The 13,195-nt window shown below is 50.1% G+C and overlaps 1 protein-coding gene across 2 annotated transcripts in view; it reads right to left on the reverse strand.

Annotated features, from left to right (window-relative positions):
• The window catches only part of Fib (rRNA 2'-O-methyltransferase fibrillarin), a 31,098-nt gene that overhangs the window by 10,345 nt on the left and 7,558 nt on the right, over positions 1-13,195 (reverse strand). For both annotated transcript variants that reach the window (XR_013315642.1, XM_077669092.1), the window contains exons 5-6: positions 9,001-9,095; positions 3,799-3,969 (exon numbers count right to left, since the gene is read on the reverse strand). Coding sequence is in view for 1 of the 2 variants with exons in the window: in XM_077669092.1 (XP_077525218.1) it covers positions 3,799-3,969; positions 9,001-9,095 (266 nt within the window). In the remaining variant the exon portion in view is untranslated. The remainder of the gene's footprint in view (positions 1-3,798; positions 3,970-9,000; positions 9,096-13,195) is intronic.

Below are 13,195 nucleotides of genomic sequence, written 5' to 3' on the forward strand. Positions count from 1 at the left end.
GAGGTCTGACCGGCGCCGGCCCGGCGGACGCGTCACGTCACGTCTCAACATGTCCGTGCGTCGCCGTCTCGTGCACCTCATCCCGAGCCGTTCCTTCTTGCCCTCGACTCCAAGGGTATAAAGGCAGCTGCCCCGGACGCCAAGGAGAGACTTCGATTTCTTCCGTCGAGTAACGTGGTCGCCCTGACCGGCTGCTCTTTTGCGATGCTAGAATAAACAAGTTGTTCTGTTGGCAGTCGACTCATCCTTTGCCAGGACCTTCGGATGTTTCCAGCTGTGCCCCAGGCCGCCAGGCCAACGCTACCCTTGTGGCTTGCAACCCATTTGCAACAGCAGTCAAACGATGCTGACAACACAGTGTGCGCTTTGCATCCAAGACCAACCATTTAACCAGCCCCGCCAATGCAAAGCGATATGACAAATTTCGAGGCATCGCCGCATCGCTTTCTCACTCTCCATTTCTGAGGGCGCACTGCTAGTAGAGCGCATAGTCGAGATTTTCTTCTGTTTTGTTGCATGCTGCCCTGTCAGCAGCATTTCGACCACTTGGAAACAGCATTCGTTCCCTGCTGTCCTCATCCTGCTCTTTTCATGGTTCACCACGTCCCAGGATTAGCGGGTTGCACTTGTCCTTTGGTGTAGGCGAGCTGCCCGTTGCTACATCGGATGCACGTACAGCCTCATGCCTTTGGCTCGTTGGATGAAACTAGAGAACAAGAAGGTCAAACTGTTGCTACATCGGATGCACATACAGCCTCATGCCACTGGCTCGTTGGATGAAACTAGAGAACAAGAAGGTCAAACTGGTCCTGGGTAGCTGTAATGCACAGGCTTCAACACTGAAACTGACATGTTTTTTTCTCCTGCTGTACGCAACTGTATGCATACAGTCAACAGATGCAGGAGAGACTGCTAACTTCAAGTCGCTAAGTCACTAGCGTTTGCTGAGCAAGATTGTGTTAAACCGAGACGTTACTACACAGGAAGGTCAACTCGCACCCAACCTCAAGATCATGCTGACAAAGGCTGCACAGTTTGTCTTCAGTGCATGGTTCGAGGTACGCTCACCCGCCGTCAGGACTGTTTACAAAAAGTGAATTAGATCGAAACGCCAGGGACACAGAGACCGGTTAACGTCGTGTAAAGGAGGCCCCTGTACACTAATGGGACAAGTTAGTTAACTTGTAATGAGACAGCACTTGAGTTGTCTATAATGCAAAAAAACAGCGCGAACAAACGGGGACTAGACGAAGAATACACAGGAACAAGCGCTGACTCTCAACTAAAGTTTAATCACAGGAAGCACACTTATAAAAGGAAACAGAAAACGAAAAAAAACACAAAATCAGAACGCATGTGTTACTATGTGATGTCCAGATATGCAACCTCACAGTCACGCAGGAGCAGGGATCAGTTGAGAGTCAGCGCTTGTTCCTGTGTATTCTTCGTCTAGTCCCCGTTTGTTCGCGCTGTTTTTTTGCATTATGTATCACCAACTCGCCCGCTTATCTATCCTCTTGAGTTGTCATCTCACAAAACATTTCTGGCTTCTCTGCTATGAAATTCCATGACTGGTCAAGAGGTCACAAGACCCAAGAGATCACAACAAACCCACCGCGCCAGGTGGCAACCTCCCCACCGGATTGTGAGCAAACTGCGCCAAGTTGCTAAATTCAATGCATTTACCACATATCAACCGTGGTGCTGCACATGGGCCTTGCGGGAGCCCGGGATGAGTAACCTGGGTCGTATAAGCCCAACCAGTGGCAGCGTTTGAAAAGCCACCTGTTGTGGCAGTGGCACACCGCTTAACCGCTGCACCAGTAGTGGTATGAGAACTCCCCACAATCTATTAATGCGATTAAGAGGGCCGTGACATCATCAACATTATGTGACCACCAGTGGACTTATCATAGGGCATCACCAAATTTGAAAATCTGAGGCCTCCAAGAATCCTCCAGGTTACATCCAGGTTTTTAACTGTAAAAGTAATGGAAAAGGTTACAACTGGAGTTTTGATGGGAAAATCGCATGAAGAACGTTAGGCACTCATTGTAGATACCATAGCAGGCAACCTAAATGTGGCTAAGAAAACCCTTAAGTTTATTGTCGAGAGCTTTGAAGAAATTTTGCTGCAAGCAAATTGCTAAAATGTATGCTGTTGGTTTCCGAAGCGGCAACTGTCCACTCGCAACGCTGTAAGAACTGGTCAGAAAGAACCACTTTTAGTTATCTCCGACGCAGTCACTGCACCAAAAATTTAGACAGTACTATGCAGGGACACTGCACACCATAGATTCAAAATCTAAACCAATCACAGAATGAATAGGTATATAGTGTATTTACTCGATTCTAACGTGCACGTTTTTCTGAAAAAAAAAAAAAGCCCCTAAAAATGACATGCGTGCTAGAAATGAGCATGAAAATGAAACCGTGCCAGCAACACCCTATTGTAATCGGCATCACAAAAATGGCGGCGTGATACTTCTTGGGCATCAATATTATCGATGTGGCCTATCGCAGTCTTGTATTCTTTGAGGCCTTGCAAGCATCAGAAGTTTCCTGTCAACAAAATACCCACCTGGACTTGAGCCAACATGGAAACATTGGTTGCGAAGATGCCCAGTGGCTGCAAGCAATCTTGAGTGCAGCAGCTTTCCAAGCACATGCTAGTGCAACTGCGCAGCCCCGCATCCATCACGCAACCACCAACTACACTCACATCCAGGGCGCACAAGCGTCTTGGCTCTCTGCCAAGTTCGTTGAGAGCGTCATGATGATTTCGGAGTGCAATGCCTTGGCATGCTGCTAAGGTCTCCACTGTTAATGCTGAAGAGGGCATGAAGGAACAAGCTAAGAAAAGCTAACGCTTTAAAACAAGTTTATCTTACGTGCGGAGGCAAGTGGCAATCGGGTGGCCTCACATGCCTATCTCTTTATCGAAACACGAAAATCTGGTGCGCATTAAGGTCATTGCACTTTTCATTTTCTGACCTTGAAAAACGGGCACACTTTACAATCGAAAGTGCGTTAGAAATGAGTAAATACAGGAAAGAAACTGTTTATTACTAACTTTCTCTCCCTCCCATCTTGATCTGCAATATAAAAAAAGTGGCCCTTTGTACAGTGGATACAGTAATCACAGCACACCAAGTCATTCTAAACGTGCCTTGCATGTTCCCCAGAGAAAAATGGTTCGCTGCAATTACATGAGAAAGCATCCCCAATTTTTTTGTGCATAGCTGCATAGTATCCTTCAATTCTCCTGCGAATCAAATGCAGCTAACATTGCCGGGCACTTCATTTGCCTTTTCCGACAGTGTACAGTCAGCAGCAAAAGTTCATGGTATGCACGTGCACGAGAATAGGTAAACTTGCTGCACACTGTCCAGCAAATCAGTCAGTAGCTGCTGATACCAGCAAAAACGAACATGCACACTGCTCACACTCACAAGCTTTACAGGCACTCGGCACGCGTGACTTTGCCGAAATAAATTTTGTGCAGGACACCAGCATCGTGTAAGCTTTTGCTGCCAGCTGTGAACATAAGTAAACGAAGCAAGCTTTTCCAGTGCAATCCCGCCTTTCATATTAAACATAAAGGAACATTGTTTGTCCATGAGAAACCACCATCCACTGCCAGAATGTACCTTTCAATTAGGCAACGTGTGAAAAATATTCGAAGACAACTGCGTGCTCCGTTTACTTTTGTCCGCACCGGTACATATATTTCCTTGGGGGCCTTGAGCATATCACTGGGTACAAACTCTAACACCAACTAGTAGTAAGCATACTTACAGGCCCCACAATGTCAGCCACGTGGGATACAGTAGTTCCTGAGGCTGCTCCGAGGTACAGCACTTTGGAACCTGGTGGCATGTGAATTTGGTCGACGCCGCCCAAGATGGCTGCGGCCAGCTTGGATCGGAAGGGGTTCCATACCCTGTACTCTAGCTTCATTTCATTTTCCTAGCATCGGAGTTGAAAATAAAAAAAAGTAAGAAATATTAAATATGACTGGCTTGTGTTAATGCTCAAGCCTTGTGGCTACTGGCTGGATGGATTATGAAAAAAAAAATGCATTTGGAAAAAAGAAAAAAGAGTACAACAAATAAAACCAAAATCACAACTTATTGCAAAACAAAGCAACATGCAAAACACAATTTTAAACCCCAATAAGCTTGTTTTACAAGCTCAAAATCAAAAACAGTACTGGAGTGGTCGCAAAGGAACCACACACCAATGTATGCTAATATTACATTTACATGCCTAATGAAAGCAACCAAACATGGTTTGCCAAAGTATAAAATATTGATGGACTCTGCAGCCTTCTATCGATGCGCAATAGAAACGGACCATGCCGAGTGCACGGAGCACATCAAAGCACGCGGGCACAGGCTCTCTTAAGTCCTCCTTTAGCACCAGTGATGTCCTGGTTATTCGCGACATCGGCAATGATGTCTCTTCGTCCACACACTCCCCCATGCTCTCATTGTCGCTGTCCGCAGGGACAAAGTCGCCTGCGTCTGTCCCATCACAAACAGCAGCAGGAAATTCGGTCAACTGGCTCTGCAATCATATATACCCGCGAAAGTTTTGTCAAGCTCATCCGACAAGGACTTTAACCCGTCTTCTCCACGAAAGCAGAGAACAGAATGCCAGAAGCAGCTCTGTATACGTAGTTCTGTTTTTGACACCATACCACGACCCACTCAAAAAAACATAGTGCCTAGGAGGTCGATCTTTAGGTCTCGTCCAGTCCTTATCCTGTAGGAGCCTTTCAACCAGACGTTTCGCATAACCAACCATTAGCGCAATTTATCCCCTGGTACAAGGGTTGAAGCACCGACGTAGCATTCAGTGGCAGGGGAGGTTCTGCCATTTCATGGCTGCCATTGAGTCCACATAGAGACAATGAAAACCATGCGAAATTACCGATGGCAGCACATCGCACCATGCGTACAAATCATGTGGCAATGCAGGCACAAATGGAGCAATGCGCTGAAAACGCATGTTCTAGTTGACTGGCTATGTGCCTGCTGCCTGGGTCATGGAAAATACGCATCATTGGTCTGCGCACACTATGTGGCCCAACTGCGACCCGGAAAGTGAGACCTCGGGCGAAGGAGTGGACCTTCTCGTTACCCGGGAGGCCTGCGTGTGCGGGGGTCCAGATAAGGGTTACGGGGTGGGTGGGGTGCCAGAAGCGTAGAAGCCGAGCCGCGGTGCTGGATATCAGGCCTTTGGCGAAATTGGATAGGGCGGATTTTGAGTCGGAGATAATTTTGGTGGCAGAGGTGGAGGCAAGAGCGAGTGCAATGGCCGCTTCCTCTGCAATTTACGATGAGTCTGTGGTGACGGATCCTGATGCGATTAGTCGGGCCTGAGAGTTAGCGACGGCGAGAACCATGCGGGAGCCCGACGAGTACGCTGCCGCGTGCACGTAGGTTACCTCGGGACTGTTGCCGTAGAGCTTGTGCAGGGCTTTGGCGCGAGCTGTCCTGCGTTCTCCGCCGTGCTCGGAGTGCATGTTCTTAGGGATTGGAAGGATGATGAGATGGGAGCGTAGGTCTGGAGGTAGGGGAACCCCCTCGGTAGGATGGGTGATCAGGGTGATGCCTAGCTGACAGAGTAGAGTGCGGCCTGCCACGGTACTCGACAGGCGAGTCAGTTGTGCTGTTAGGGTGGCTTCTGCCAGCTCCTCAAACGTGTTGTGGGTACCGCGGTAGAGGAGCCGGGTAGTAGAGGAGCTGGGGGGTAGGCGGAGAGCAACCTTCGTGCAGCTCCTGAGGAGCGATGCGGTCCCGCTCCTTCTGCTTTAGGGGGAGGTAGGGGATTGAGTACGCCGTGCGGCTCGTGATGTAAGCTTGGGTGAGGCGGAGAGTGTTCCGCTCTCGCAGACCCGCGCGCCAGGTCGCCACGCTCCGAATGAGGCGGGTGGCTTGCTGGGCATGGCCCTGGAAAGTTTGGATGGCGTTGCCATGCGCGCCGTGGGAGTGAAGGACGAGGCCCAGGATGCGAATCTTGGAGACCAGGGGAATGGGGTGGTTTCCTAGAGTGAGTGAGATGTGAGTGTTGGCGGGGTCCTGCGGCCTGGGGCGGTAGAAGAAGAGTTCTGATTTAGAAGCAGGCTAGGCCGCACGCGCAAGCGTATGAGTCAATGATGTTGAGGGCCGACTGTAGGTTGTGTTCCATGTCGGCATCACTGCCTCAATTAGCCCAGATAGTGATGTCAGCATAGAGGTTGAAATGTATGTCGGGTATTTGGGCGAGTTGGTGGGGGAGTTGGAGAAAGGCTATATTAAAGAGGATAGGAGACAGTACAGCACCCTGAGGGGTTCCCCGTGCTCCCAGTGAGACACCGGACAGCCGGTGGTCGCCCATGGTGAGTGTGGCTGTTCGGAGAGGAAATCGCGGACGTAATTGTACATCCGCGGGCCTACGCCTAGGGCGTGGAGGCCCTCTAGGATGGCTGCATGGGTAACATCAAAAGCTTTTGTTAGGTCGACGCCGAGGATAGCCTTGGTGTCGCCCGCGGGGGAGTCAAGGATGTGGTGCTTGAGCTGTAGAAAGGCGTCCTGGGTGGACAAGCCCGGGCGGAAACCAAACATGCACGAAGGCATAAGGTTGTTGTTCTCCAAATACCGGCTGAGCCGGGTCTGGAGAACGCGCTCCATGAGCTTGCCCACACGACGTAAGAGAGATGGGACGGAGGTTAGCGGGGAGAAGTGGTTTGCCGGATTTGGGAATAAAGACTACTTTGGCGTCTTTCCACTGAGGTGGGAGGGCGCAGCGCAGCTAGCATTCATTGAAGTAGTCTGTTAGGGCTTTGATGGAGGGGGAATCGAGGTTGCGGAGTGCCTTGTTGTGCACTCCGTCGGGGCCAGGAGCTGAGGACGCGTTGAGGCACTGAAGTTCTGCCCTCACTTCCGCCTCGGTGATCGGTTGGTCGAGAAGGTCGTTGGGGGAGCTGTGTAGTCAGGGTGGTCTGCGGAGGGATATGCCGGGAAGTAGAGATCACGAAGCTCCTCGAGAAGTTCCTGCGGGGAGGCCTCGGATGTGTGTATGAGCTTTATGAGGTTGTGTTTCTGGTGTGTCTTGGACTGAGTCGAATCAATGAGATTGTGGAATAGGTTCCAGGTCTGGGACAGGCTCATGTTGCCGTCCAGTTTGTTACAGAGAGATTCCCAATTTTGGCGAGACAGAGTTGCAGCATGCGTCTCAATCTCCTTGTTGAGCCGGGCTAGTCGGCGTCTGAGTATTCTATTCCAGCGCTGACGCCGCCCCCTCCGTTCGAGACCCGCCTTGGCCTCCCATAGGTGCAGGAGATGGGAATCCATCGCGTCTGCAGGGCAGTCCTCTGGGAGTTGGCGACTCACGGCGCGGACGTCACGCTGGAGTTGGTCGCACCAAGTGGCTATGTCCGAGATGGTGTGTAGAGTGCGGGCTGCTCGGGAGGTGCGGAACGAGCCCCATTTCGTGATGGTAGCATCACGAGAGGGTCTACGTGTTGGGCCTGCTTGTAGGAGAATCTCGATAATGTAGTGTAGGCTGTCGCGTGGCGAGACTCTTGCTCCTTAAACCGCTCGTCAATTTGGCGAGCAAATTCGTCTAGACGGGTAGTGAGGTTGGCGAATTGATTTGTGAAGGCCTGGATGGCCGTCTGCACCGCGGCCTGAACTCTCGCCTCCTCCGCCCTCCCGGGAGCGTCTGCTTACGTTCAGATATTCTTGCATACTACTGAGATACCCGGCGCGTTTACACACTGCCGGCTCCCTCCCTCACCTTAACCCAGGCCTCCCACTGGCGCCGACTCCAGACCCGAACTGCTCCCAACCCTAATCTCCTTCATGCCCGCTACCCCGATCAATTCCTTTCTTCTTGTAAGCTCTGCGGGAAAACAGGAGACTTCCTTCATGTCCTCCTCACATGTCCTGCCTTCCCATACCCTCCATCCCCCACCACGGCGGAGTCATACTGGGAGACTCTCCTGGCCAGCACCGCTGCTGCTGACCAGCGCCGGATAATTACCGACGCCCTGAAGCGGATAGCCCTCCAAGGGCTGTCCTTTGCCCTGTAAGGACAGCCCCCTAAGGGTTGCCTCGTGCCATGTTAGAGGGCTTGCCCCCCTCGGTATTTGGCAATAAATGTTTCCACCACCACTATGTGGCACCGTAGCCCATACAAGTCCACGTGGGAAAGCTAACTCCCAGAAATGTGTGCTCAGAAAAAGCAAGCTTCTAAAGTCGACCAGTGTGCTGTCTGAAATTTAATTCGACCTGCGAGGAAGCTGCACCCCCCCCCCCCCCCCCCCCTTTTTTCTTGAGATGTATTGAGGGAAAGTTGGCTTCTTGAGTTGACTGGTGTTGCCTAAAGTTCAATATATCAGATGTCTATCGAATATGACCGCTAATTTTTTATGATGCAGTCGTACATTTTCTTACATGTTCACGTTGTAGCTTTATGCTGCTCAGAAATTATTTTATATAAGAATAATTCCATTTAACTCAGTTCGATATAATCTGGCTCGACTGTAGTGATGCCTGTGTGACAATTCTAGGCGGTGACTGACAAACCGATGGGTCAGCGACATAGTTGTACTAGTTGTGCCTAGTGGTACAGGCAACTGTGAAACAATTCTTGTGGCTCCCCTGCTCCTTAAATTACCAGTTGCCAAGTTTGGGGTATGATGCTGTTGCGCGCCATGGTTGCCTTTATAGGCACACCGCAATTGACATCACATGAATAGGGTCTACACAACAGCATCCTTGAATGAGGTCAACAGCAGTGGAATCTGCAGGCCATTCTTCCTTGATGACATGTGCAGCCTAGTCGACTGAACAATGTGAAGCCCATGTAGACACTGCAAACATTCTGCAGCACATGGTGGGGTCTAGCACTAACAAAAGACCTGTTCACAACCTCAGCCTGTCAAATTGCACAGAACAAAGAGCTGTCAAAAACAGCACACCTTGAAACAAGCTCTAATAAGTGGCTTACCTCAACAGAAATGCGTTTCTCTCCATAGACGGACTCTCCAACAACCAAGTTTTTGGTGACAAGAGCATCTTCTTTTCCTCGTGCAATAAATACACCTGAAAATAATAAAGAAAGTAAGTCAGATATCAAGTTACTAGAGCCCCGCACATGAAAAACTAAGAAGATGAAACAAACGCCGATTGTGAACACAACGTGCAGGTTACCAACCGAGACGAAATTATGCAGTTGCAAATGAAGTGCAAAGTGTGGCCAACGCAACGGCACACTTGTACCAGGAGCAAGGGCATAATGTGTGCTTCAGGTGCAATGTGGAAGGAAAAGGGTGCCAAGACAGACCAAACCGAGTGTACAGCACAGTATACAGTCAAATCTCAATATAACTAATTTCAAGGAACCAGTGAAAATCATTCGTTACTTTGAAATATCGTTAAAGTGAAAATCCCATAGAGTAGCGCCAATAATTAGACATCATCTACCTCAGCTCTACAGCAGCGGGTACGCTTGGAAATCGTCATTTCCAGCCAACAAATACACACGGTTGAACACACAGCATTTATTTGAAAAAATTGGTGACCTTTTTCTGCTTCATGGAGGACAAACGGTGCAAGACAAACGACTCGATGTCGTCAACTTTTTTGTGTACCGCCTCGGGCACACTGATAGAAGCTCCAAGGTAGACGCGCACTTTCCCAATGGCATTCAAGGCATCGGAGCTTGAGACGCAGTCGTCCGAACGATCAGCGAACTCCTCGAATGTCGCCGAAGGGTCTATGGAGAGCTTTTCTTGCGCCTCCTCTCACAACTCTCCTGCGTTGTCGTTTTCTTCGCATTCGCGATCTTGCAGACGGGCTGGCGTCTTCATTAAACCTGCCTTGCTCCAGCACTTTCGAATGGTGGTAGGATTGACCTTCCACCATGACCCGGTAAGCATCTCCGCTGCCTGCTTGACATTTATTGCTGTTGGCTAGTTCATTCGAAGGTTAATCAGCAGCCGCTGAACTAGGCGCCTTGGAAATTCTGTCTTCACGCTCTTGGTTTTCCCCTGATCCAGAGGGTGGAGTAGTGAAGTGCAATTCGGGGGCAGGAGCTCGAGGTGCACATTCGTCAAGCGAATGATCACAAGGTGCGCCGAGCAGTTGTCAACAATCATCAGGATTTTCCTGCCTTCCTTCTTCATTTCACTGTCGACCCTGAGGAGCCACTCAGAGAAGATATCGCACGTCATCCAAGCACGGCTGTTGGCTCGGTAGTCACACGGCAGCGACACTACATTTTTCATGCAACGAGATTTTAAAGATTTCCCGATGACGAGAAGCCTGAGCTTCTTCATGCCAGTTGCATTACAGGCGAACAGCACAGAAATTCGAACCTTCCGATTTCTTCCCGCCTTTGAACTTCATGCCTTTAAAATGCATCGTTTTCTCTGGGAGGAGCTGATAGAAGCACGCGGTCTCATCGGCATTAAAAATATCCTCGGAGTAAGACTGCACGATTTCTTGAAAGTGGCCGTTCGTCCACTGCCTTTTCTTCTCCTGAGGCAGTCTTCCAGGTGATCCCATTTCTCTGACGAAAACGGTAGAGCCACCCGGCACTTGCTTCAAAACCAGCGACTTCAAGCGCTGCAGCGAATTCCTGCGCTTTTCCTGTAGCACTGGCCCTAACACTGGCACACCTTCCAATCGGGCATCCTTGAACCACGTTTTGAAAATTCCTGAGCCACAGCCGTTTCCTGCTTGGAGCAAGCTGAGACCTCCAGTGAAGCTCAACTATTTTCGTACGATCCTTCAAGATGGTCGCAATGCTCAACGGCGCCACTCCCAAGCTCCTTGCTAGCGTCGATCTGCCTTTTCTCAGCATCAATGTCCCGAAGAATGGCGACTTTATCCTGCAGCGAAACCTGCTTTAGCTTGTTTTTGGTGGGCACCGCAGAATTCATCGTCGTCCAAGCGGCAGAGTGATCTCACAGCAGACGAATATCGACACGTCCTCACCAACCTGAGAGAGACAACGGCGCGGGCGCTCCGCAGGCTCAGATGATTAGTGCGCAAGAAAAAGTAGGCCTATTTGCGCATTCCACATGCATGTTTGGATTTGGGGCTTATCCCTTTATAACGGGCGGACCTTATACCACGTCGATGTTTTGTGATGATGATATTTGTCAACTTCAGAAACCGCATGGCGACGAAACCCGTACCTCGTTTCCCCGGACATGGCCTCCACGATTGGCTCCGGCAGCGCTGCCAGAGCTGATCGCGGAAGCCACGCCCTGTATTGCTCGCATCATAATATCGGTTCCGAACTTGCCGCTTTCCTCTCTGCGGCGGATGTAAATTCATAGTAATGAGGTATTTAACTTGAGTGACAGTGATAAAATTGCAGTCGTTATTCTGAATTATTCTGTATTTTGAAATTCGCAATACTGAAAAATTTTTACATTGCAAGCATAGGCCTTCGGAAGGGGATTTTTGAAATGCACGTAATTCTGAAAAAAAAACCGTTAAAGGGACAGTGAGGAGAACTTTATCAATTCTTTTTTGTTAGCAAAATTGGATAGTTCGGCATTTCATGGCTTTGTTGCCGCTTGTCCGGAAGCGAAAGATGCATTTATTTCAAAGAAATTTGGATTCAAAGTTGAAAAAGTTTTTCCCACCCTCCGATTCAAAATCGGCGCCCTCTAATGACGTCACAGGACGGAGTGACGTGAAATGTGACGTAAACGCAGACTCTGTGATTTCCGGCGGCTAGCGGTGCGGTTTAGCAGCAGCCGAAATTAAAGCTACCACCGCCGCATGTTGAAGGCATCTATCGGGGGTCGCCACCGTCGCTTTGTTTACATTTACACCGGCGCCTTGCCAGCGTTACGATGGATCCCGTTCCCGAACTTGACAACGAAGTTCACGCAAAAACTCCGGCCTGCATTTCAGCGACCTCAGACCCACAGAGCGTGCAATGCTTTTGAGGAGGCACAGTTAGGTTAGGTGCCGGCGGGTCATTCCCCCTTCTTCAGTGAGCAGCCGTTGCTAATTAAACATCTTAACCCCAGTGCGGGGAGTAGCGAGGGGCAAGGACAAGGTCGGCGCGTCGTGCCTATCGGAGGCTGGCTGAGGCTTTGGGGCCAATGGATTGCGATTTGCGGTGCAGCAGGCGGCGTCGGGGAGGTTTCTCGCGGTTGCAAGGGCGAGGTTATTATTTTTCTTTTTGTCACAAAAAACAGTTGGGTGCTCTAGGGCGCTCGCGTCTAAAGTTGGCGGCTTGAAAGTAAAACTGACGCAGGACGCTTCAACGGGTTCTGCGCGTTTCCAGAGGTACGGGGGGTCCACTGGGTCGGGCGCTCTCGCCCACTTGCATGTACAGTAAAAGTTCGTTAATTTGAAGTCGGTTAATTTGAACTTATGGTTAATTCGAACTGATGCCTGGGTCCTGGCACAGCCCTATGTACTTCAATGGGGGAAAACTCCCAATAATTCGAACAATGGGCATCCGCTACGGTTAATTCGAACTAGGAGCCACTGACTGACACTACTCCTCGTAGATAGAAGTCGACCCATAGCGAGTAAAACATGCTCCAAATTTACCAGTGATGTAAAACAATGGAAAAGAAAAAAAAAGCCGAGTGCACGAGTCTCACGGAGCCCGCGATCCAGTGCGTGCCATAGCAGGTTTTCGCTGCCGGAGCGCTTGCCAGTGCCACTGATGCTTTGCCGCGAGCCGTTCCAGGTTTTTGTTGTGCCGTGGTTGCTGGGTCATGATCACGTGGTGTAAACTTTGTATGTCGGCAATGGCGGTTCGGATGATGACAGCTTTCGTTGATGCCGCGAGCGCCAGCTACATGAGCAGCAGCGTGGAGACGTTGGAGCCCTTTTTAGTGACGCCGATATAATTGCGGCTGCATGCTCCCAGCAGACGTCGCAGGGCTCACGTGCGGTGAGAACTGCTGACAGTGATGAGCCTGACGACGGTGACGATACTATGCCACCGCCAAGCGCACATGAAGTAGCGTCGGCGCTCGATGTTGCAGCAAGCCACTTCTCTGTCAGTGAGAACTCTGACGTTGCACAGGAGCTTTGGGCAAGCTACAGATGATGCTGATGGAGTCTCGGCAGAAGAAACGCAAGCAAATGCACTTCACTGATTACTTTTATTTTGACAACCCTACCCCATAAATAAACATGTTCTGGAGCATAAATAGCGTCAT

The sequence above is a fragment of the Amblyomma americanum genome, chromosome 6 (genome assembly GCF_052857255.1).
Source record: "Amblyomma americanum isolate KBUSLIRL-KWMA chromosome 6, ASM5285725v1, whole genome shotgun sequence".
In the NCBI taxonomy this organism is placed as follows: Eukaryota; Metazoa; Arthropoda; class Arachnida; order Ixodida; family Ixodidae; genus Amblyomma; species Amblyomma americanum.